The sequence below is a fragment of the Macrotis lagotis genome, chromosome X (genome assembly GCF_037893015.1).
Source record: "Macrotis lagotis isolate mMagLag1 chromosome X, bilby.v1.9.chrom.fasta, whole genome shotgun sequence".
Taxonomy (NCBI): domain Eukaryota; kingdom Metazoa; phylum Chordata; class Mammalia; order Peramelemorphia; family Peramelidae; genus Macrotis; species Macrotis lagotis.
The window spans coordinates 619,678,850-619,706,105 of NC_133666.1; the positions used below are offsets into that span (position 1 = coordinate 619,678,850).

Sequence of the window (27,256 nt, forward strand, 5' to 3'; positions counted from 1 at the left end):
GTGTAGTACTGGTGATTTAATTGTAAGAATGAGTTTATGGACAATGTGTTGAATTCCAAGTTAGACAACAGAAGTTCATTTCCATCCACTACAATGGATTGGGAACTCTTTAACTTCTTCAGAATATAATCATAATGGTTAACTTTGTTTCAATGGGATTCACCAAGTTTTGATGGCTTCTGTGGTCCAGAGGAGGGACCTGTAGCACTGATGGAGATAAGGGGTGGAAAATGAGTTGGAGAGGGATGGAAGGGAGAAGAGAGAAGGATTTACCATTGTTTGTACTGCAGACCTAGTCAGAACTGTGCCCCTGCAGGACTACAATTCTGAGAAAAAAAGGGCTGTTTGGGTTAGCAAACATTTGGCATTCAGTAGTTAAGTTTCATAAAGCAATGGTCAGTAACCAACCTCCTCCTGGACTACCTAGCAAGATTTCTACTAGAAAATTTCTACTAGAAAACCAAAAAGTGATGTTTAAAGAGCTTTTCAGTGCATTCGGTTGGGATACGTCAATGTCTTACACTAATAAAAAGCCACCAGATTGACCTTTATGTTGTAGATAAGAACAAAACTGAAATATATTTTTATCTATCATATATAATCCATAAAAAATTCTGAAGTACTTTTTGAACCATGTAAACAGCAGAAAATGAAAATACTCCATTTCTTGCTGCAAGTCAACTCTAGAAAGACTAATATATCTTTACTTTTTCTTTTTGATGAAATTGATGTCACTGCCCCAATCACCAGTGTAATGGAGCAACAGCTTTATGTCTTGATATTGTTTATGGACATCTGGATATTTGTTATGTGTTGCTGAAAGCTGCAGCTGATCCAGAAATTTAAATGGGAGAATTGATACCTTTGCAACTTGCTCAGCAAATGAGTATTAGAGTTATAGAAAGCCTCATAAGATTTCATGTTAACAAATTGCAAAAAGGAAAACAGAACATTTTCAAAACAGGGAGGAAAAAGTAGTTGAAACCCTAGGGTGAGGTGGGGAATGAGTCAGGGAAGTTTGAAGAGTAAAGAGATTTTATAAAGCAGTGGTCAGTAATCAGCCTCCTCCTGGACTGCCTAGAAAGACTTCTGTTTCTGCTACTAGAAAACAAAAAGTGATCTGTTTAAAGAAATAACTTTTCAGTGTATTCTTGCTAGTGGAATTTCCCTAGTTCCAAGGAAATTCCTTGCCATTTCCAGTTTCCATGGCCTATTATAACTTCTAGCTAAAGTTATTCTCTTCCCTCACTAACTACAGAAAACCCTGCTCTTCTCTTACAAACCCAGTTGAGGTTTGTGAACTTTTTTTAATTGCTAGAAATGAATAAAAATAGATATAGAAGTAAAGTCTGCCTCAGGTCACTCCCAAACCTGCTTTTCTCATTTTTTTTCCCTTACAAAGTCTCAGTCTCCAAGGAGAGGAAGTTTATATTTCATTTATATTTCAAAGGAAAAGTGAGGTAATCTTGGGAACTTTATAAAGGGGTGAAGCTATGAAGAAGAGAGCAGAATGGGGACCAGGGCAGGGTTAACAGATGAAATGAAAACTGGGAATGCTAATTATTCAATCCCTAAGCTTTTTCACAAAGCCTTTATTATTTCATTATAGTTAAAAATAATTTCTTGCTCTTCAAATCTCTAATGGGATTTTGTATCTCTCCTTTGCCCTTGTCACATTTTGTATTTATTAGACTTATTTATCTGCTTGTCTTATCTCCCCACTAAGAGATTATGGTTGGAGCCTAAATAATTTTTCAACTTTGTATTACCAGAACATAATATACAGAGTAGACACATAATAAATATTTATGGAATTGAATTGACTCTACCATTCTATTCTAGACCTTCTTAGCAAAGTTGAGGAAATATGAAGCTGAAGTAATATTCCCCAGGTGAGCATTTATATGTAAAGTACATTCTTAAGACTGGTATATGCTAATCAGGGATTATTTGTATCACTGAAACCTTTCTCATTTTCATTATGTTCATAAAATCTCTTCTGTAGTTCAGGCAAACTCCAGCAATGCTTCACATCATTCCATATTCTCCAGCTATCTTTTCAACAGCTTAGACATCCCACTTTACTCCATTTCTGGAATCACAATCAAATTAACTTTGCCCTTTGATACTGGAAGAGGTATGCCAATCTATTCCCTAGTGACATCCCCTCCATACACATTGAGAGTCAAAGTACTCCATCTTGACCTCCACTCCCCAAAGTGTATTGTCCTTACTTTTTAGAATATAAATTCCTTGAAGACAAGGCTTGTCTTTGCTTTTATATCATCAATGCTTAACACATTAGTTAGTTAAAGTAAGTACTTAAGTATTTTTTCATTTATTCATTCAATATAAATTTCATATTATCAAATAAATCAATTTCCAAAGAGATATTTTTCAGATTAAATTTATGGGAATTCTAGACAGTATGAATTTTCTGATAGGGTATATAAGTTGTGAGACTTGATTAAAAGATTTTTTTAACATTGTTTATAATTATAGAGCCATCATGTTTATCTGAAATTCAACTAAAGGTTTTCTGGAAATTTATTATATTTATAGGGTGAAGGGGAAGCTTGAGGCTTTCTTACATTCCTTACTTTCATAGTTTCTCTCCAGTGTAAATTCTCTAATAGAGAACAGCTGAATTATAACCAAAAGCTTTTTCAAATTCACTATACACAAGGTATTCTTTCCATTATGAACTTACTGGTGTATATAATAAGGCTTGAGCTGTGACCAAGGACATTCTTACATTTATTGCACTCAAGACGATTCTTTCCCATGTAAATTTTATGATGCTAAATGAAGGTTGATCTCCTAGAAGGTAATAACTGTCTCATGTTTGTATTTGTACTGCTAGCAACCAGCAAGGTGCCTGGAACGTAGTAGGCAATTAATAAAGCTTTTTGAATGATTGATTAAAAGACTTGCCCACATTCATGAGTTTTCTCTCTGCCATAAATTCTTTGATGTAGTCTAAATTATAAACTCTGATTAAAGGCTAAACTACATTAATTATACTGGGATTTCTCTCCCATATGAATTTATTGCTGTTAGTAAAGAATGAGCTCTAGTTAAAGAAGTTTCCTTATTAACTATACTTTAAGTTGTTGAGTATGAATTTCTGATGTTGAATAAAAGAAGAGTTGGAATCAAAAGCTTTGCCAACTTCAGCATATTTGCATGATTTATCTCCAGTATAAAATTTCTGATGTAGAAAAGACCTAGAATTCTGATTAAAATTTTTTTCACATTTGATATATTCATAGTTTTATTTCCCTCTGGTGTGAATTTGTATCTGATGTTGAATAAGGCTTGAACTGAAGGCTTTATCACACTGAAAAAATTCATGGAGTTTCTCTCCAGTATGACTTTTTTGATGTTGAGTTAATGGTGAGCTTTGACTGAAGGTTTTCCCACATTCATTTCTCTCCTGTATGGATTATTTGATGCTGAATAAGTGTTGAGGTTCAACTAAAAGATCTCCCACTTCATTGCATTTATAAGGTTTCTCTCCAGTGTGAATTCTCTGGTGCAAAATAAGATGTGATTTTAATCCAAAAGTTTTTTCACATTTCTTACACTGATAGGGCTTCTCTCCAGTATGAATTTGTTGATGCTGAATAAGGGTTGAGCTCTGGCAAAAGGTTTTCCCACATTTATCACATTTATAAGGTTTCTCCCCTGTGTGAATTCTCTTATGGATAATTAAGTCTGGATTGTATTTGAGATTTCTTTCATATGTATCACACTTAGGAGTTTCCTCACCAGTATGAATTTGGTTATGTCTACTAAGCTGAGAGCTCTGGCTAAATGTTTTTCCATATTTATCACATTCGTAAGGTTTTTCTCCAGTATGAATTTTCTTGTGTACAATTGAGTCTGAATTATATTTGAATTTTTTGCCACAAGTATCACATTGATAGACTCTCTCTTCTATAAATTTCTTCTGGTGTGTTATGAGGTTTAAATTTCTACCAAATTCATTACATTCTTTGAATCTATATTCCAAGGAGTTTTTCCTGTAGACAATGGTCATTTCTGTGAACTCCCCATCCTGAGAAAGAAATTTCCTCAGTTTCTGCCCAGATGTATTTTCTTGCTGTCTCTTTAAATTGCCTTCATGTGCACAAGGATCCCAAAACTTATATGCCATGGGATCACCTCTTTAATGTCTTCTTGATATCATCCCTTAAGCTTCTATTTCTTCATAAAATTTCCTATTTTGGAGTGGACTGCTTATTTTCAGCAACTGTTTCAGAATCTGCAAAGATAAAAAGAAAATATAAAATGTCATGGTATTCCTATGACAAAATAAAGACAGTTGCTGAAAGTGGAAAAATCATCACATAAAGTAATTGATAATACTTTGGAAATATAAAAGGAAAGTAATTAACTTATTCATATTCTTTGACTTAGCAGCCTTACTATTGTGCATTAACTTAAGACATCAAAAACAAGATTTCACATAAGCCAAAATATTTGTAGTACTATTTTTATGATATCAAAAACCTGGAACAAAATGGAGTTCTCATTAATTGCCAAATGGTTGAACAAATTGTGGTATATGAATGTCAAAGAATATTATTGACCAATAAAAAATGACAAATTCAAGGATTTAGAAAAGAATGAGAAGATTTGTATGAATTGATATAGAGTAAAATGAGAAAAAACCAGTTTGATATACAAAATGACTATCATAACTTAAACATAAGTAATTCTAAAAGGCAGTTGGACTCAGATTAATTACAGGTATCAGAAAACAGATGATGAAATATAGTTTCCTCTTTTTGGTAGAGAAATGGCAGCTATGGAAGCTAAATATCATATATGTTGTCAGACAGTACCTGTGTCACTTGGTTTTGCTTAATGCCTTTTTTGGTTGTTGTTAATGTCAAAACAAAATGGATGTTTATTAATAAAAATTATGGGGTTGGGGGAAGTAAAAATTATTTAAAAGAAGTATGTTGCTTTGATATCTGGTCTTAAATAGCTGCTCTTAAATAGCTGGAAATGAAAAGAGAAAAAGTTAATAGGGACTAAAGTGATTTCTCTGGTTCTCTTGATTCTTCCTGACCTAAGTGTCCTGGGTTGCTTAAGTAGATAACATGGTATAATGGAAAGACTACTGCTCTGAGAGTCAGGCAATTTGGGTTTCAGTCTTAATTCTGTTATTATCTGTTTGACCTTAGGAATTTCACTTGATCTCTTTGTTCATTAGTTTACTAATTTATAAAATGAAGTCTCTATTCAATTTTAAAAGCATATAGTAAATAATATGCCGACACATAGGATGCTTTGATTGACATAGTCTGATTAAGTGATTCTATTTGAATAGGGAGGACCTCAAACAGAAGTTGTGACTGCTCTATGATTAAAATCTCCAGAGGTGGCCTAGAGGTACTGAGAGATTAGGAGACTTGCCCAATGTCACACAGGCAGTTGGTCTCAGGTAGAACTTGACCCTAAAAGGACTTGTCCCCAAAGGAAAATAGAGAAGGAAACTTGGCCATGGCCATGCCACAGGCCTCTTCGTCTTTCTCCCTTCCTCTCATTTCCTCCCAGCAATTCCTCTTCAGTGGTTTTACTGGAAAGCCACACTTGCTCCAACTGCTTGAATTTCCTCAGTCCTTTTAGAATAAAACTTTCTGGAATAATTTCACTTTATCAGATGGTTTTTCAAAGACTCTATACTTAATCCAAGTTGTATGATTGAAATATATTCTCATCTAATTAATATATTAAAACTAAATGGGGTGAGTCAGTGGATAGGGTACAAGGAGGAAACAGGAAGACCCATCCTCCTGAATTCAAATGCAGCATCAGACACTTACTAGCTGGGTGATCTTGGGCAAATCACTTAACCCCATTTACTTTAGTTTCCTCATCTGTAAAATGAGCTGGAGAAGGAAATGGCAAATCACTCTAACAGCTTTTTTTTTGGCAAGCTAAAGGGATCAAGTCACTTGCCCAAGGTTACGCAGCTAGGTAATTATTAAGTGTCTGAGGCTTGATTTGAATTCAGGTCCTCCTGACTCCAGGGTTCTATCTATTGCGTCATCCAGCTGCCCCCACTCTAGTATCTTTGCCAAGAAAACCCCAAATGGGATCACAAAGAGTTGAACATGAGTGAAACAACTCAACAATAACAACAAAATGGGGTGTTCTTATTTTAAACCCACTCTTACATACAAATTCTTGATTCTGCATTTCAAATATTTCCCAATATTAACTAATACTGTTCTTTATGTATTTCATATTCTCCACTTCCCTTTTCTTGTCCTGCCTTCTAATATAATAATATTAAGAACTAACATATATATGTATATGTAAATATATACGATTAGGGAGAGGGAGAGAGAAAGAGAGAGAGAGAGAGAGAGAGAGAGAGAGAGAGAGAGAGAGAGAGAGAGAGATACACAGAGATAGACTGAGACACAGGAACATAGAGAGAATGAGCTTACTATATTTCAGGTACTATATTAAATGTTTTACAATTATTGTCTCATTTGAGCTCCATAACACCCTGCTGGGGAGGGGGTTAGGTGTTATTATTATACCTGTTTTACAAATGAGGCAAATAGGGGTTAAGTGACTTACTCAGGGTTATACAGCCAATAATTGTCTAAGAAAAGATTTGAACTCAGGTCTTTCTGTGTTCAGGTATAGCTATCTAATCACTTTACCCATACTACTTCAATCTTGAAATGGACACCAGCAATACCTTTATCTGCTTAAATTCTTTCCTTCCTTCAAGGTCCAATACAGATGCCCACCTCATCAAAGAAGCCTACCCTTATCAGGTAAAAATGATCTCTCATTTCTCAGATTTCTCTTAGTATTTTTCTCAGAAATCTCCTATGCACTTATCTTCTTCTTTGTCTCAATTACTTATACTCTTGGCCCCATCCATTAGCTCATAAATGCCTTAAAAGCAAGATCCATATCTGTCTCCAGGCCATTCCTGTGAAGCACACTCTCAGTGTCCCTAAACATGGGATTCCAAGGACATAGTAATTCATCACTTGGGTCTACTGAGGATGTTGAGCTTCCTGGCTGCTTCTAGTCATGTGGTAGCCCAACTAAAAGACTTTGCTATTTTGGAAGAATGTGGCAAACTACTCCCTATGACTAAAATATATGAACAGGGTGCTGCATCTGTTTTTTAAAAAAATAGCTTCTGGTTTGTCCTATAGAAGTAGAGAAGGGTAACTAAGTGGCACAGTGGATAGAACCTCAGCCTGGATTCAGGAAGACCTGAGTTCAAATTTGGTTTCCTACACTTATTAGCTGACCTTGGGTAAGTCACTTAACCCTATTTTTCTCAGTTTCCTCCTCTGTAAAATGAGTTAGAGAAGGAATAGCAAACCATTCTAGTATCTTTGCCAAGAAACCACAAATGGGGTCATGAAGAGTAAGACATAGCTGAAATGAAACAATGACAACAAAGAAGTAGAGAAGGATAGAAATCATTACTATTCTGCTTCTGCTCTCCACATAAAGCACAGATTTAACTAGGAGGGATATACCAAGAGTCTTGACTGCCTTTATCCCTTTTGTATTTGTTCTTTCCTGATCTTATTTCCCAAGATGAGGGCTTGGAAATCTATCCTTGGAACAGACATTAATAATATGAAAGAGCTGCTGGTGTATCAAGAGTAATATCTTGGGGTGGCTAGGTGGCGTAGTGAACAGAGCACCAGCCCTGGAGTCAGGAGGACCTGAGTTCAAATCCAGCCTCAGACACTTAATAATTACCTAGCTGAGTGACCTTGGGCAAGTCGTTTAACCCCATTGCCTTGCAGAGAGAGAGAGAGAGAGACAGAGACAGAGACAGAGACAGAGACAGAGACAGAGACAGAGACAGAGAGAGAAATGTCTGCTGAAATATTTGGGAGTGTCAAAGCAGTAGATTGTGGAAGCCGTTGAGTTTGGGTTTGGAATGAAGGGATGGTGCTGAGCTAAGTAAGGTAGGATGTAAAAATATCCATTGAGCAGCTTAAAAACTGTTATATATTGATGAGGTTTAAATATTAACCTCTTAGTAGACTGTAATAGTAGCTATAAGACAAATGACTAAATCCTGTTCTATTAGAGCACACTTGTGAGGAGGTATACTTTTGTTTAACTTTTATGTTTATAGGAATAAATTACCTATCTTGTATGTTAGGTATTTATTTTACTTTTCCTTGAGGAATCCCTAGACATATGACCAATAATTTAATTTACTACAATTAAAATTGTCCTCGGGCAGGAAGCTTAAGGAATCAATAAATGTGTGTGTGTGTGTGTGTGTGTGTGTGTGTGTGTGTGTGTGTGTGTGTGTGTGTGAGAGAGAGAGAGAGCGAGCCCTTTCTCACTAAAAATCAGTTTCTGAACCTGAATTGAACCTGGTTCAAACTAGATACAAAACAGGAAGTGCTGGAGAAACTCAGGCCCTTTATGCTCAGCATCAATGCCTCAAGACTAGACTGCCTTTTACATGGTATATTCTAAATACATTTTTGTTGAATTAAATTGAAAGACAGATGTGTTGGTTTTTTCTGAAAACTTCATGCTCTCTAGTCTTCAGCCTATAGGAACAGGTGGGTTTAAGAAGTTAAAATATTCTAGAGGTCTGACTGTAAAGGAATGGATAAACCTCTGATGGAAGAGCAACAAGGAATGGATGGGGGGAAGGAGGCTAAAGGGGAAACATCTAGGTTTAGAGGATATGGATTCTAAATTATCTCTCCCTGCCAGTAAGAAAACTTTATTTTTTATTTTTTTAGGCTTTTGCAAGGCAATGGGGTTAAGTGGCTAGGTAATTATTAAGTGTCTGAGGCTGGATTAACTCCGGTCCTCCTGACTTCAGAGCCGGTGCTCTATCCACTGTACCACCTAGCTGACCCCGAGAAAACTTTAGGGAGACTGGCACTGGGGTTCTGGGAGAAATAGTCTCTAGGAGAGGTTGAAGAAGTGGTCCAATTTCCCCATGGCTAGGCCAGGGAGCAAGAGTGCATTAATTTCTCTGGACCAAAAAGACAAGACAATATCTTCATCCTTGAGTTACAAGCTAGCAAAGCATGGCCTTAGTCCCACAACAGGAGACCTGGTTATCAGAGGGAGCAGATTCTGAATTATAGAATCAGGGAGAAATCTCATTCTAGAAATGTCATTGCCATAATTCTCCAAACTCTTCATCTAATTCCTTTTTTTCCAGTGGTCTGTAATATATTCTAAGATAATTTCATTCATGTTCATATATATCTCCACTGAATCACATCCCAATGCCCATTATCCTGATTGCATCCTTGGGAATTCAGATTTTCTCATGTGAGTTTATCTTAATAAATGCTACTTTATTGTCTCCTTTATTTCACTTCTTTTGAATAAGATTTATTTTCTTTCATAGATATAGTCCAGTCATGTATTGTTTCTCACCAAGACAGAGTAACTCTATGAGATCAAATTTGCTTCACAGGATTATAGTCTTAGGGCCGTAAGAACCTTAAAGGTCACCACATCCGAACCTTTCATTTTACACATGAAGAAACTGAGGTTTGGAGAGGTTATATGATTTGTCCATAGTCTCAGAGGCAGAATTTGAACTCTGCTTCCACACTTAGTGCAACCACTCAATAACACCACCTTTTCTGCATTAGGATTTCTAGTTCATATTTTTAAAAACGTGTTATTAATGTTCCCTTCCCAGATCTTTCTTTTTCTTCTGAATCTTATGCCTTCGGTTGGCAATAATAATGAAAACAACACTGATGATTTCCTGGTCTTCAGATTTTGTCCAGGACTTTAAAATTCTTAGCAGTACTTCTAGGTTCTTGCTGGTGATATCTCCTCTCACTACCTAAATAACCAGGAGAGTGGTAATTTTTAGATTTGACAGGTTCTGTCACCAGAAACACATCCTAGAGGGACAAAAAATCCCTCCATGTTAGGTCAGCAATAGCAACTTTAGGGTTCCTCAGAAGGGATTTATTATTATTCATAATAATATAGTTAGCATTTATGTAATGCTTCAAGAGCTATGAAGCACTTCATAAATGTTATTTCATTTTATTTTCACAACAACCTTGGGAGGTACCTGCTATTCAACAGATAGCATTACTTATTATCTTCTTCCTTCAGCAAATGAATGAATAACATTTATGAAGTGCTTCTTGGGAATACAAATAGAGAGGTAAGATAGTCCCTGCCCTCAAGGAGATCCTCACAATATAATGAGGAGACCACTCACATGGAAGATTTCAGTTGTAAATCTGACAGAAAAGTACTGCGGTCCTTGCATTGCACTGGCCATGAAGATGGTCATGCTTCTGGAATATCATTTCTACTGATAAAATCCCATCATTTTCTGATATTGATTCATTTGACAGTGCCAGGGACTTTGGTGAAAAAACTTTCTTAAATCATTCCTCTCAACTAAGGTCACTTGTGTTTATATTATTATTTGTTAGAGCAAAAGAACTCACTTCCTGAGATGGTCCATCTTTCCCATCAATAGAGAGAGCCTCATTCTTATAACTCACATCCAACTATTCAATATTCCTTCTTTCTTCTTTCTCTTCTAGGGCATTTAAAAAAAATTTTGTCTCTTTAAATATTCTTCATTCTTTTTTCCTCCCTAAAATATTTCTTCCATTCTTTCAAGGAATGATTCATTTTCCCTGCTAACCTGAAAAATCAAAGAGATGTATTTCTGTAGGTTTTTTAAATCGCAGGATAAACACCAAATTGCACTTTATGTAGCACACATAAGGTGCTACATGTTTATGGGGGAAACAAACTTATCATAATCTCCATACGGCACTGAAAATTCCTCCTTCCCCTCCATATTTTTTAGAAGACAAAACCTCATTTTTTTCATCTTTTTTGGAAGCCTTCTTAGCTAACCCAGGTGGCTGATTGCTGTGGCAAACTGAATGTTAATCATGCCTGTTCACTACTCAGAGAACTTAAGCCTCTTTCTAGAGGTTTAAATGTAATTAATGAAGGTTTCCCACTTTTTTCATAATTGGTAACAATGGTCTAGATATTGGCTGCATTTACCACACCATAAATGGTTATTACACTATATAATCTGAGTATGACTTATAATAATACTCTTATTTGCCAAATGGTTTTTGTTTGGAAGAACATGACCCTACTTACTTAATACTGCAAGGATCTGTGATTTCATCTGTATAGATCCTTCTACTGATAAAAATTTTCCCCTTCTCAACAGCTCAAATGGATTCTTGGGTTACCATGGCCAAAAAAATTCCTCAATGGGTATAGTCTTCTATTAATGTGCTTGTCCTCACTCTCTGGGTCTGAAGCCAAAGTCTTTTTAGTTTACTGTTACTAGAACTTTTCTTTGTTGGCCTAGGCCTCAAGAGCCCAAAACAACTTTCAGATCACTAAAAATGTACCTATACCAAGCAAAAATATTATGATAATTTTTTTTGTAGATTTGCTGTGCTATGGAATGTTAAAAGCCTAGAAAAGAACATCTTGATCTAGCACCTGGGACATCAAAAAAATGTTAGTTTTAAAATAGAATGACTAGTAACAGGAACAGAGAGAAGAGACTAACAGAGTGAAAAAGTAATGCTAAAATGAAATAAAGCATATTTAATTCTCTATTTCATTCCTACAGAAATTATTTCAAACCTTCTCTTCTTTCCTCAAATCACCTAAACCACTATTATGCCCTCCCCACTACCCTCTTCACACCTCATCTAAAGCCTTGGTCTCTTACATTACTAAGAAAACTGAAACCAATCTACACTGAACTCTCTTTTCTCCACTTCTCATTTCAAAACCCTATGATGTCCTACCTTACTTTTTTCTAGTTTTGAATAACAAAGTGATTTTTTTCCTTTCCAAGGCCAACTTCTTTATATATGTTCTTGATCCCATTCCTCCCTTTTCTCCAAAAGATGGCTCCCTTAATTATCCCCTACTCTAATCTTCAATTTTTCTGATTATTCTTTTCCTGTTGCTTTCAAATATGATCAAGTCCACCTTTTTCTTTAAAAAGTTTCACTATGCCCTGCTATCCCTCCCAGTTATCATCCTATATCTCTCTTCTCTTTCTTAGGTGAACTCCTAGAAAAAGTTATCCAAATTCACTATAGATACTTCCTCTCCTTTTGCATATCTATCAATGATCTGAAGTCTGTCTTCTAACCACATTGATGAAACTTCTTTCTCCAAAGTTACCAATGTTCTATTATAAACATTTTTAAATAAAATTTTAGTGTTTTTACATCATATATATTTTCCAATGTATCTCTCACTTCCCTCCCCTTCCCAGAGAGCCATTCTTTATAATGAAATATATTCTAAAGAGAGGGTAGGAAGTTCATTCAGCCAGTGCCAAGAATCCATCCAACACTGTATGTCACAGGTTTGAGTGAAGGGGATACAAAGGAAGGCAGAACTGGCCAATAGCAGGGCAGTTTCTACCACACCACATGTTGTTTATCCTTTGTTCTTGAAGAGAATCATGACACTAGGGATCTATCAAAATCCAATGCAAAAATTCATTTGCATGTCATGTCATCCCCTGAATACATATATATATGTATATATACATATATATATATATGTATATATGTATATGTAGAAGGGGAATAATGATGGGTGTATGCTGACTGGGCAAAGACAGCTGTACCAGGAACCAGTTTCCCAGGGTACATTCCTTTAGGACAGATACAGCATCTGAATTGAATGTTGAAGGAAGCAAAGACTAAATATAGAAAAGATATCATTATTTCTCAAATTAATTCACAGACATAATGTTTAGAATCCCTGCCAAAAAATCCTTCTCCTAATTTGTAGAATTAAAGTCATAACAAATTTTCAAAGAAGAGCAGATGGGCAAAAATATCAAGAAGAATTATGACAAAAGGAACAGATTGAAAAGGGATTCATTCATTCTACCAAATTTCAAAATGTACTTTAAAGCAAAACTATCGGAAAGCAAAGTGGCACTGGATAAAAATGCCAGGCCTGAACTCAGGAAGATACAGTCAAATCTGGTCTCAAACACTTGCTGTCTGACTCTAGGAAATGGCTTAAACCTGTTTGCCTCAGTTTCCTCATCTATAAAATGAGATGGAGAAGGCAATGGCAAACCATCCAAGTATCTTTGACAAGAAAATCTCAAATGGGCTCATGAAGAGTCAGGACTGAAAAATAACTAAACAACAAACCATTGATGAATCTCTTCACTCAGGAGCAACTCTCCCTCATACCAATTTCTGTATTTAGTACCTACTCTAATCAGAGCCTTGTGCTTAGTGCTGGGGTTGGGGGGGGGGGGGAGTGTGGAAATCAGAGAAGACATGGCCCACTGAGTCAAAGAAGAAGCAGTCAGGGACACACCAGACACTGAATTTTTTTTTTTAATTATGTCAGCCTGTCAGGATTTAAAGCCTATAGAAAGTGGCTGAGTTGCACTTCCCATCCTGGAATTTAGAGGTTTGTACATCACCTCTACTCTTGAATTTCCAGCCAGTAAGTCAGCCTTCCACAATGACCTCTGCACACCTCACTCCTCAGAATGTCTCTCAGGCTCTGAAGTCATTCTCTTCCTATAAGATATCACACCATTCATCTTCTGAATTCTTGGGAGGGTTACCGAGTTCTCACTAAACAATAATTAAGTTCCTACTATGTGTTGGCACTATGGTAAATGTTGAGGATATAAAAGAAGGTAAAAGACAGTCCCTGACCTTTAGAAGCTTATAATCTAATAGGATTCAACCAGTAAATAATTTCCATTTAGGTTGTAGACTGCTCAATAACATAATTCATATGGGATTGAGAATCCTGGAATCAAGAGTGAGAAGTCCTAGATTTGATGATTAGCTATGAAACCTTGGACAAGTCACTTTACTTTTCCTAGCCTCAGTTTCCATCTGAATATGGGGATAATAATCTTTGCACTATCTGTGCTAAAGACCTATGGTGAGGAAAGGTGTTTGTTAAAATATAAAAAATATAAAACACAAATGTGAGTTATTACTATGAAATTCTTCTCTGAGGCTTCAATTCCCATGCTCCTTTTTTTTTCAAGAGTGAATTCTATTATGGGAGACAATATTGACTTATGTAGACATATATACAATATAAATACAAGATAATTTTGAGGTTAAAGCACTTGTAGTCAGTCAGTCAACATTTATTAAATGTCTATTATATATTGGGCACTATGCTAAGTATTCAAAACAACAAAGAAAAATAAAAGACAGCCCTTGCTCTTGAAGAGCTCACAATTTAATGGAGGAGACAACATGCAAATCTCTATTACAAGCACGAATAAATTTGATTAATCTGCTGATTAATCAGCAGAAGGAAAGCCCTAAAATCTAGAGGGATCAAGAAAGATTTCCATAGAAGTGAGATTTTAACTGGGACTTGAAAGAAGGGAGGAAAATCTAGAAAAACTTTATATAGACGGAGGGGGGGGTACTTAAAATATAGCCAAATTTCATTTCAGCACACATGACACTCCATCTTCTATCTCCATGTCTTAGAACTGGCCTTACCCTAAAATGCTCTTCTTTTTCTTTTTTTTTTTTTTAAGATTTTATTTTGAATTTTACAATTTTTCCCCTAATCCTGCTTCCTTCCCCTTACCCCCCACAGAAGACAGTTTGTTTGTTAGTCTTTACATTGTTTCCTCCCATGTTCCTTTTGAGTCTCATGCTACCAATAATCCTCATATTTTTAATATAACTATAAAATGTGTTTCTGTGATTTCCCCATAGTGACTATTCTCCTTCTTTTTACCCCAATCTGGTCCCCACCCCAAATCCATACAGTATACTCACCAATGAAGGGATAGAGTAACAAAATCTCAGATTTTCATGGGGTCTCAGATAATTTAATACAACTTGTATGTAAACAGCAATTCCCTTTACAACATTTAGGCTTAGTTTGAAGACCTCTAATAGAAGGAAATTTAGCATTTCCCCAAATCAATCCATTCTACTTTGTGGATTTAATTCAATTTGGTTGTATTCAATCTCTTTTAGGGGCAGTTAGGTGGTACAGTGGATAAAGCACCAGCCCTGGAGTCAGGAGTACCTGGGTTCAAATCTGGTCTCAGATACTTAATAATTACCTACCTATGGGGCCTTGGGCAAGCCACTTAACCCCATTACCTTGAAAAATCTAAAAAAACAAAAAAAACCCCAATATCTTTTAGAGATACCAACTCCTTTCCCAAGGTTCTCATTTACTCCATTTATTAGATATTCCTATCCATTCCACCTTTAACCACTCATGCAGGTCACATATCTCACGCAAGATAGTTTACTTACAAAGTACTGACAACAATCCTATGGAATTGTTAAGGGGTCTCCTGAACCTGTTTTCTTAAGTTTTCATGTTTTCCAGAAACACTGGACCCAGAGGATGCAGGAGGCCCTTAACATGTCTCGGACAAAGACCCCCGAGCTGACATAATTTGTTATTTGCACTCCCAAGCTTCTTGGGAGTCAAGACAGGTACAAGAACTGAAAATCTGGGCAGCTGGGACCCTTGTAGATAAGCAGACCCTTTATCTTCCTATTCTAGCATTTCCCAAGGGAAAAGTATGCTGCTTTTACCATTTTGTTTATTCATAAATTTTCTTCCCCTTTGGGAGGGAATTAGTAATTTACAACCCACTATAGCTCTTTCTCTCTTCCTAAAACACTCTTTTCCTTCCTCCTCTCCTTGTAATTTTAAAATTATGCAAATTTTTGTTAGATTATGAACCCCTTGCACCTGGAGTTCTACATGCATGTTCATTTATCTTATAACAGATCCTGCTGTAATGTATGTCTCATAGACTTGTGATCGATTGATTGATCTATCTATCCATATATATATATATATATATATATATATATATATATATATATATGTGTGTGTGTATGTATATAGGTTAACAAATGATACACCTAAAATCCCCATTCAACAATTAAGGAAACTGAGGGTCACTGAAAAAGTCACTTCAGGGACAACTAAATATTCCCCCAAAACTAGAAGTAGGTTTCAATGTGGAAATAAAAAGTAGATAAAAGATCTGAAATAGTACAAGGGTCAGGAAATTGGAGAATGAAAAAAATGTAACAGGGAGGAGGAAAAATAATGACTACTATGTAATTGGAGCAAAAAAAAAATTTTGAGGTTCTTCCTGAAAAGTAGAGGACTGAATCTTACAAAGAGAAAGTGTTATTTGTTCTTGGAAGACTAGTCCTTTAAGAAGAATAAAATAGGTCTCCAAATGCTGGCAAGTGTGGGATTTATCCTGGAAGGATGGTGATCTGCTCAGTATTACTGATAACAACAGAGAGATCTACTGTCTTATTGGAGCATATATCCTATATTTAACAGGGAACCTCTGAAGACTTGTCAAAATAGAAAGCTATCAGTGCCTGGTGATTCATGAGGTCACAAGTATTATAAGAAGGAACCTGGAAAGCACTGCCAAAGATCAGTCTTCAACAAGAAACAGAAGACCAAAAGGGATACAAGTTATGTTGTGTTTTGTTTTTTTTCTCATCAAAGCTGCCCTCTGAAAGCAAATGATAAAAAAAAATAAAAGGTTATTTAGGAATTAAACAGCAGGCTAAAAGATGATATTTGAGAATAAGATTTGGATTTCTGGACCATGGTTTTAAATGTATGAATTATAGGTTTCTTGACAGGAATGAAGAACATTTAACAAAGAATTGGAAAAATATTTGCCTAAAGCTCCCTTGGGAAACTATTTGACATAGTTTTAAAAATGCTACAATCACAATAAGGCAATAGAGAAAATTAAAGGCAAAAAGATCAATTAAGAGAGAAACATAAATTTATTTAGAAAATCCTAAAAAATCAGCAAAGATAATAAGATCATTGAGGATCAGTAAAGTAGCAGTATGAAGAATAAAATCCATAAAAATCACTGGCATTTCTAAATAATAACAAAAATCAGGAGCAAATAACAAAGAAAATTAAAGAAAATTCCTATTCAAAATAACTATATAATTCATTTCCCTATGATACGTATTCATGACTTTCTGATACTTTGCAGCTGTTTGACTGTAGGTAAATACCTTATCTTTTTTCAGTTCAGGAAATTCCTTAAGGTTTCCCACTGTTTTAAAATCACACATTATTTCTCCTACCTATGACATGGTGTTGCTTCTGGTCTAGACTTTTGTGATCGGTAATATGTCCAAATGCCAAATGAGGGAATGCATGTACAGTGCTTTTTAAACCTTAAACCATTAAGGAAAAGCTATTATCTTCAAGTAGAAAGGGCAGTTAGGTGGTATAGTGAATTCAGAGCCTGGAGCCTGGCATCAGGGAGGCATGAGTTCAAATGTCACCTCGGATACTTTTAACCCTTTTTGGCCTCCGTTTCCTCATCTGTAAAATGAGCGGGAGAAGGAGCAAATCCCTCCAGTGCCTTTGCCAAGAGAACACTCATTTAAGCAGGACTGGGCTTGAGGAAGCTGCAAAGATAAACCAGACACAGGCCTTGTAAGCCAAGGGAGAGAACACTTCGGATCACACATGCCCAATCAGTACAAACACTTATAATCTTGACTCAATAAAATTTTTTTTTAGCTTTTTGCAAGGCAAATGGGGTTAAGTGGCTTGCCCAAGGCCACACAGCTGGGTCATTATTAAGTGTCTGAGGCCGGATCTGAACTCAGGGACTCCTGACTCCAGGGCCGGTGCTGTCCACTGCACCACCTGGCCGCCCCCGTTACATTCAATTTAACAAGTCTTTATTAAACACTTTTATGCATGCAAACACTGTGGCAGCGCTAGGGACAAAAGGACAAAAATGACACATTTCCTACCCTGTGCTAGAGGGAGCAACACACGCATGGAGGAGATGGATGGGCACTGCCCAAGGCAATACAGAGGGAGGTGGAGAGGGAGCAACGACTCTCAGTACCGACCGGTGAGGCGAGAGAAGTCTCCCCTTGGAGCCTGGACACTAAGAGGAAGGGTTCTAGGGGGGGCAGAGCCGCGGGGGAGGGGCGGGACGCGGGAGCCCGCCGAGCAGGCGCAGTGGCGGCCCGGGCGAGGAGGCGAGCCGCGTGCCGGAGAGGCCGGCGGCGCAGGCGCGGCTCCCGCGGCGCAGGGGCGGGTGCGGAAGCGCCGGAGTGGGGCGACGGGAGGGAGGAGGGCGAGGGGCAGAGAGAGGACGGGCACGCCCGAGAGCGCCTGCGCACGCGCGCGCAAGCCCGAGGCGGCCGGGCCCTCGGGCCTTGAAAGCAGCGGGGGACCCAAACTCACCCTGGGCTCGGGGTCCGGCCGGGGCCTCTGGCGGCGACGGACGCGCCTCAGCCTCTCAGACCCTGGTTCCAGCCAAGGACCGGAAGCACTCCCGGGTGCGCAGCCCCATCCGGTCCCCCCTCCTTCCGGAGGACCGCGGACCTCTGTTGCCCGCTTCCCAGAAAGGAGCCGCAGGGTCTCCCAGCGCGCCCCTCCTCTCTCTGCCCCGAACCCCTCGGGCTTCCCCTCGACACTCGTGTACTGCCCCTGGCGTGGGAGTCGAGGGGAAGCTCCTTGGATCCGGCCTCGGACACTTCATAATGACCTAGCTGTGTGGCCTTGGGCAAGCCTCGCTAAAACCTAACAATGAATAATCGTTATTATTCGTAACTATATCGGAATGGAAGATTAATTCCCTTTTGAGTCTACTAGGTCCGTATGGGCTCGCCTCATCTCACTTGTTGGGAATTCGAGCCGCCTGTGTCGATTCTACAAGAACAGTGCTCAGAGTGGAGGGGGACCTGAGGGGAATTCAGGAAAACATACAAAGATGATAATCTTTGTACATCAGATTTTTTTTAGTTGTTTTTTTTTTGCAAGGCAATGGGATTAAGTGACTTGCCCAAGGCCACACAGCTAGGTCATTATGAAGTGTCTGAGGTTGGATTTGAACTCAGGTACTCCTGACTCCAGGGTCGGTGCAAATTGTTTCCCATTTCCCAAATGGTAAAAGATGACACTTCCCCGATTTCTTTGTGATCATTGTGGAATGATCTCCATTACCTATAGGTTTTGTTTGGTAAATTCCAGAGAATAAAACTTCATCTAATCTATATCTTCCTGTTGTGTTTGTTTTAACTATTTTTTGAGGTTCTTAGAATTTTAGGGTTCACAATAGCATTTTAAGGTTTGCGAAGTGCTCCACAGTAACCAGGTCAGGTGGGTGCTATTCATCCTGTCCGTTTTACAGGTGAAGAAAGGGGTTGAAAGAGATTGAAAAACTTGCCAGGATCAGATAGGTAGTAAGGGTCTGATGCTGGATATGAAATAGGGTCTCCTTGATTACGAATCCAACACTCCCACCGCAATTCTGCCTTCATCTCTTTTCCCTTTCCTGATCAAAAACTCAGAAAGGAAAGTGTTATTTGTCTCTAACTGCACTTTGCTCGCTCAGTCCGGCTTCTAATAGCACTTAACTGAAACTGAAATGACTCAAAGGTTACCATCTGTCTTGCCCCCTGGACTCCTGAGTTCAATTTTGTTACTTCTTTAGCTTTTTTTTCTTCTTTTTTACAATCCTGATGATCTCATCAGCTTCAATGGAAGCTATATGTTTTAAGTAGATGAAGCACAAATAACTCTCATCTCTGTCTAAACTATACTTCCTTATTTCCACCAGTCTGTTGGATACCTCCTCTTAGATTGTGATCCCAAACTCAAAATGTTCAAAGCAGAATTCATTATCTTTTACCCTAAATCCACTCCTTTCCCTTAACTTCCATATTTCTTTTGAGAGCACAGCAATTCTCAGTCACCTTGATTTGTGATCTCAGGGATCTTTAATTCTTCATTTTCCCTTTTCCTCTATATCTAGTGACACCTTGTTGCCCCCAAAATAACTTTAAATTTCCTTTGTATAGATTGTATTTTCTTATGTTACTTGTATATTTTCCTCACCTGTTTGTATCTTCTTATCTGTTATTTCCCTACCAGAATGTGAACACCTTGAGAACAAGGATATTTATTATTATATCTCTAGCTTCTTGCCCAAGGGTTTACCCAGGTCAGGTACTTAAAATTTTTTTGTTGAATTAAATTACTGACCAATAGAGGAAATAAGATGAGAATATAGATAATTGGAACTGGAGCCCAGTTTCATTGCCAGATTCCTTTCTGGACGTCTACAGATGGAAGTGACATCCCTATTTGATCTCATAGCACCCAGTACCTTTCTTGTACACTCATCTCAATGGCTGAATGCTTGGAACCTGAGTTCAGGTCCCTTTTCAGCCATTCACTTAGCTGTGTACTCCTGACCAAATAACAATTGCTATCAGCCTTAGTTTCTTCATTTGTAAAATGGAAAAAATAATAGTACCTGGCTCCTAGATTTATTGTGAGGATCAAGTGTGATAAAATACATGTAATGCTTTTTAAAAGTCAAAGCACAATATAAATGCTAGCTATTTTTATATTTAATTGTATACATATCTTACTTCAGTTTTCTCAGAGAATATAAGGATGACCTTGGGTTATCAACAGTTATCTTGGGAGAGCAAAAGTTATCCTAGATTCTGTTGATATGAAAAAAGTATGGAAAACTAGCTATGGATGCTATCATCTGGGGACTTGTTTACTTAAATATTGAAAGACTCAACGTAAGATTTTCCAGAGGAAATTTTTTTTTCAATTAAAGCAACTCAAGAAGGGCAAAAATCTCTGTTGGTAGAAAGAGTTGGTCACCCTAGAGATGAAATTTCAGTTGTTCAGGTATAGGTATATTCATTTGTGTGTACAGATCTTAATCCTGATTGGGGCTCACACCATTTTGAAGAAACTATTAGACAAGATCTATCTGCCATTTACTAGCTGTGCGGTCTTTGACAAATTAACTTTTTCTTTCTGATTCTCAGTATCTTCCCTTGTAAAATTAGAATAATAATACTCAAAATAAACCTTGAAGCTTTATAGGAATGGTATTAAGGTTACTATACCAGGTGCTTTGAAGATTTGCTCAGGTGCCTCCCATTCATTTCCCCAGCTGAACAGTTCTCTTAAATCTTGATTCTTCCATTTCACAATTTCTTCATACATATAACAATAACAAGTCATCTGTAAAAAATATCTGTAAATGATTTCTCTGAAGTCCTTTCTAGCTCTGGCTGGATCTTATTTTCCACTCAGGGATGAAATTTGCTGTGGGGTACTTAGAGCTTGATCAAGCATCAAAGACGCCAAGGTCATCCATTGCATTCTGGGTCATATTTGTCATGTTGATTTTCGTCCTGCAACTAGACTTCAGGAAGAGAGAAAGTACGACTGATACTTTGTACAACTCTGTCTCACTTAAACACAATTCATGAAGAAGTCTAGACATCATTTGTGATGACAATGGTTCTCTTAGAAAACAAAGGACTAATAATAACAATATGTGGTGAGCTTTATCTTTCCTTCCTAGAAACAAACAGCATAGTATTAATTCTTTCTTGGAATCCTTTGAAATCTGCTTCCCAATTTAGGTTGCATGTCAGACTAAACCTTACTCCCTGCAAGTTCTCTTTGCTGAGGATCAAGTTCAAAATAGAAATTCCCTTCATTGTTTCCTTTATCTTTTGAAGTATGAAATTATCCTGAAAGTCAAGAAATTATTATCTCCTTTGATTTTAACAGAAAGACCTATGTCATATGTCTGGAAAATTGAAGCTTCGCATCACTATTATATTATGCCTTTCTGACTGTTTTTTTAATACTGTTGTACCTCAAGAAGCGAGCTGGAGACCAAGCTATGAAATTTGGGATTGGACTTTACTGGGGGGTTGCTAGGGGTAAAAACCCAAATCTAACAACCCCGAGAATAGAATGAGCAAGGTTTTTATAATATTTTGAGGGGCAGGGGTATTGTGAGCAAGCAGGGTACAGAAGAAGAAATAGCAGATATATTTCCTTGTTAAACTGTTGCACACAGGCGATATAGTATAGATAGGAGGACAATAAAAGACAGAAGGGGGTCAGAGTTTGACATATTTCCTGTGGTACAGGACAGTCACGTACCAGGGAGACTTAGGTTGGGTGGAGTTTACTATCTCACAGCTCTAACTTTACCTGGGGAGGGGGGAGGCAGTGTTAGGAGGGAGCAGGAATATTGCAGAAACAGCAAAAAAGATTAGATTAACAAGAACATTAAGTGAGTCAGAAGATAAAATTTATGGTACATCTGGTGACTCTCAGGGTCAACTGTTTGAGCCCTTGTCAGGATGTTCCCAGACTTAGGGGCATTAGCCAAACTGTATTTTTTTTTTTTTAGGTTTTTGCAAGGTAATGGGGTTAAGTGGCTTGCCCAAGGCCACACAGCTAGGTAATTATTAAGTGTCTGAGGCTGGATTTGAACTCAGGTACTCCTGACTCCAGGGCCGGTACTCTATCCACTGTGCCACCTAGCCTCCCCGCCAAACTGTATTTCTGGGGAGTTTCTCGGGACCCAGGAAAGTGTCAAGAACCCCCTTTACACAGTATTAATATTATACTTCAATATGATTTATTTTCCTTTCTCTTTAGATACTCTGGATTATAAACAAATGATAATTACTCCTTTTGTTTCCATCATTGCTTCTACTGAACCTCATCCAAATGTTCTCCCCCATGCTTGCTTTACTTCCTTTATTTCCTCATAGATTTTTCTCTTCTTAATGTAAACTCATGCTTACCCTGCTCCACTTGCCTATCATCTTCATTTTGAATAAGGCATATTCCTCCAAAGCCATATTCCAGTCATGGATCCCATCCCACCAAACTTTAGTGATATCCATAAAGTAAAATTTAGCTATCTATGAATTAGGGACTTTAGTTTATCTTGCTTGTTATACACATTTTATACACACATATAGACTTCAAAGGCCATGGTTTTTATTGCCAACTTCTTTCCTAGATTATGTCTTTGTAAATTTTCTGCCAGCTCTACTGCTACTGGGGGTTAGGAGTGGGAAACAAGGATATAAATATATAAATACTCAATGGTCTTTAGCTTAGTGGGTATATATATGAATTTTTCTCCCTCTAGCTTCCTTTTCGGTTCAAATACTTTTTGTTTACATTTTCAAGAACCCAAGCCCCTGTTTAATGTGGCCATAGGCTCATATTTCCTGTACCTTAAGCTGTAGTTCAGATATTTAAAATCAATCTTCATATACCATTTTCTTAATTTTTTGTTTGTTTTTCACCTTTAAATCTCTAAAACATTTATTAATGACTTTTAAAATGCATATTTGTCTACATGTTGTACTCTAACACAGAGACAGTTTTGTGCTTACCAGAATACTACCCCAAAGCAAATGATTTCGTTGTTGGCAGATATGAATAATAAAGGCAGGAATGTGGAAGAGGGCAAAGGTTAATGTTTTTGCCATTTTTACCTGGCAGATCAATAGAAGGCAATATGTATTTATTAAAAGCCTACTATAGGGGCAAGGTGGCACAGTGGATAGAGCACTGGCCCTGGAGTCAGAAGGACCTGAGTTCAGATTTGACCTTAGACACTTAATAATTGCCTAGCTATGTATCCTTGGGCAAATCACTTAACCCCTTTGCCTTAAATAAAATTTAAAAATTAAAAAAAAAGCCTACTAGGGGTGGCTAGGTGGCGCAGTGGATAAAGCACCAGCCCTGGAGTCAGGAGTACCTGGGTTCAAATACAGTCTCAAACACTTAATAATGACCTAGCTGTGTGGCCTTGGGCAAGCCACTTAATCCCATTTGCCTTGCAAAAACCTTAAAAAAAAAGCCTACTGTGGACCAGGTGTTGTACTAAGTGCTTTACAAATTTTATCTAATTTATCTTCACAACAACCCTATTAGGTAAGTGCTATTATTATCTTCATTTTACAGATGAAGAAATTGAGGCAGACAGGTTATGTGACAGATTGTGTAGTCACATAGCTAGTACATGTAGGAGGTTGGTTTTGAATAGTACATGTAGGAGGTTGGTTTTAAATATCAGTTTTTCTGACTCTGGGTCCAGTGTTCTCCCTGAATGTTGGGTAAGTTTCTAGAAGTGGATTTTAGGGTCATAGATAGATAATCTGGGATAAAGAAAATTTCTAATTCTGAGTCCTTTGGAACCAAAAGACCTGTAGAGATTGACATCAGAACTAAGGCAATCAAAGAAAGGGATTTAAACCTTGTCTGGGCTTTTTTATTGATTATGTAGTTGGGTGTGGTAGCTTTAAATTGGGTGCTGTTGGCTTAGTGGATAGAGTAGTAGCATTGGATTCAGGAGGATGGGAATTTGAATCCAACCTTAGACTTGCCACTTACTAGCTATGTGACCTTGGGCAAGTTACTAAACCCTGATTGCTCTAAATCCAGAGCTGTCTCCAGTTTTCCTGATTTATATTTGGCCACTGAAGAGAAAGTGAGGCTGATGACTTAGTACAGCATCCCCCTCACTCAATTCCAATTCATGTACTTGTCATGGCATCACCTTCCTGATGTCATGGTCTTCTAAAATGAAGGATAAGCATTATTATTAAACTTCTTTAAGAGAAAGGTGGCAGACCTGGGATTTGAATCCCATGCCAAATCCAAAGCTTTGATTCTAAATCAAGGGCATTCTTTTGGGAAGCCACTCCAGATTGTCTTTGAAATACTGTTAGCTTTAGATTGGTTGGATTTTTTTTTCATTTTTATTGACTATCAAGGCCAGGTATCTCACAGGTCACTGGATGAACTGATTTACTATGTTATATCTTTGAGGAATTAAATTCTGATAGTTGTCTCAAAGGCTGTAGCAATACTTAGCCAACTCGATGGCCTTTAGTCAAGAGGCCCTGAAGTCAAGTGAGTTCAAATTCCACTTCAGACACTTATGACCTTGGGCAAGTCATGTAACCCTGACTACCTCTCCTTCAGGGCATCTCCAGTCGTCTTGATTCATATCTGACCACTGGACCCAGATGATTCTGGAGGAGAAAGTAGAGTTGGTGACTTAGCACAGCAGCCCCTGTGCTTGTCTTAGCATCACCTCCCTAATGTCATGGACTTCTTTGAAAATAAAGGATAAGCAACAACAGCAATACTCAAATAGTCCTTTTAAATATTGAAGCAAATGCATTTACTGAAATATTGTATGTTAAGCATATAGCAAGAGCTGAGTCTATGTGCTGAGCAGTCAATGTTACAAATCTATTTAATTTACTCAAGAGAGGTACAAAGATTTGGTGATCAAGGGTCAGCAAAATTAGGTGCTCTAGTTACTAAGATTTAGTCCCTGTCTGTCAACTGAGTTCCTTACTTCTAAATCCTATGATCACATAATCCTAAATCCCATCTTTGAATGGTTGGGAATACTAGGCAACAAAAACTAGTGTTCTTTTCCTTACCTGCTATTTGAATGAATGAAAAAAATATATTAAGTGCTTATTTTGTGCAAACCATTGTACAAAGTTCTGGTGATACATATAGCATGTAAGATATTCCCTGCTCTCAAGGAGCTCACATTTTAATGGGAGAGTCATCATACTGGAAAGTTTCAGCTACAAGTCAAATAGTTCTTAGGGTACAGTGGTAAAGGAGATGGCAGTGCTTCTTCTTGAATGTCATTCCCAGTGGTTAAATCCTAGCAATTTCTGATGTTGAACAATTTGACATCACTAAGGGAAGATGGTGCTTTCATTATGATCATTTTAGAGATGAGGACACAGAGACTGAAAGAATAAGAAACTTTGAGAGAGGGTAAATGACTCACACTTAGGTCTTCCAGATTCTGGGTCCAGAACTAGCTTCTTAGCCAGTGCTGAGATCCACCTTCTCCTCTTCTACTGACTGCTCTGCCCCTAACTTGCTTTTTGACCTTGGTTTTCTCTTCAAAGACCTACTTTAATTCATCTTTTCAACAAATTGGACTACCATATTTCCCCATGTAAAAGACACAACCTTTTTTGAAAAGTTTGGGGTCTAAACACTGGGAACATCTTATACAGTGGTTATAGATTTTTTAATTTGCATTTCCCACTTTTTTGCATTTGTTTTTGTGCTCATTGTTTTTGAATTTTTAAACTTGCATTTCCCACTTTTTTCATGCTTATTTTTTGATTTTTGTACAGTGCTGAATTCAAGGTCAATGTGATCCAATTTGCAAAAGTGAATGGAAATCATACTGCTGAACATCAGTTTGGTGCTCCAATCTAAGACTGGCTATGGGAAGAAGAAACCTTACTGAAAACATCCTGGCAGAAGGCCATGAGAGGCAAGTCAGGTAAATGGCCTGAGTTAGAGAGGGAATCAAAGAGATGGGTTAAAGAGCAAGGGGCAAGTGGAATTCCTGTGTCCATAAGGATGGTTCAGCATGAGGCCAGAAGGATTGCTGATGAAAAAGAAGTGACTGATTTTATTTTATTTTTAGAATGATTTTATTTGAGTTTTACAATATTTCTGCCATTCTTGCTTCCCTCTCCCCACCCCACCCCCCACAAGAAGGCATTCCGTTAATCTTTACATTGTTTCCATGGTATACAATGATCTCAGTTGAATGTGATGAGAGAGAAAACATATCCTTAAGGAACATAAAAACTATAAGAGGTAGCAAAATTACATAATAAGATAACGGGTTTTTTTCCTAATTTGAAGGTCTTTGGTCTTTTGATTCTAAATTGGTCTAAATTCTTTCTCTGGATACAGATGGTATTCTCCATGACAGATAGCTCAAAATTGTCCCTGGTTGTTGCACTAATGTGCAAGTCCATTCAGTTTGATCATCACCCCTGTGGTGCTGTTAGGGTGTACAACATTTTTCTGGTTCTGCCCATCTCACTCAGCATCAATTCACACAAATCCCTCCAGGCTTCCCTGAATTCCTGTCCCTCCTGGTTTCTAATAGAACAACAGTGTTCCATGACATACATGTACCACAGTTTGCTAAGCCATTCTGCCACTGAAGGACATTCACTTAATTGCTAATTCTTTGCCACCACAAACAGGGCTGCTGTGAATATTTTTGTACAGGTGATGCTGTTACCCTTTTTCATGATCTCTTCAGGGTATAGACCCATTAGTGGTGTTGCTGGATCCAAGGGGATGCACGTTTTTATTGCCCTTTGGACGTAGTTCCAAATTGCTCTCCAGAAAGGTTGGATGAGTTCACAGCTCCACCAACCATGTATTAGTGTGAAGTGATTGATTTTAAAGGAGGACACAATGGGTGCTTCAGGCTGATGAAAAGGAATGGCACGCACCAGGGAGCTTGTGGTCCCCCACAGACCAGAGCACAGGCAGGAGAGCAGGCAGG

The 27,256-nt window shown here is 37.7% G+C and overlaps 1 protein-coding gene across 1 annotated transcript; it reads right to left on the reverse strand.

The window, feature by feature from the left end:
- Positions 1-1,586: 1,586 nt before the first annotated feature.
- ZNF34 (zinc finger protein 34) lies at positions 1,587-18,359 on the reverse strand. The gene is given in 4 exon segments (XM_074202983.1): positions 1,587-3,428; positions 3,430-3,493; positions 3,496-4,267; positions 18,280-18,359. Coding segments are annotated over 3 exon segments (1,062 nt in total). The 5' UTR covers positions 4,160-4,267; positions 18,280-18,359; the 3' UTR covers positions 1,587-3,094.
- Positions 18,360-27,256: the final 8,897 nt, after the last annotated feature.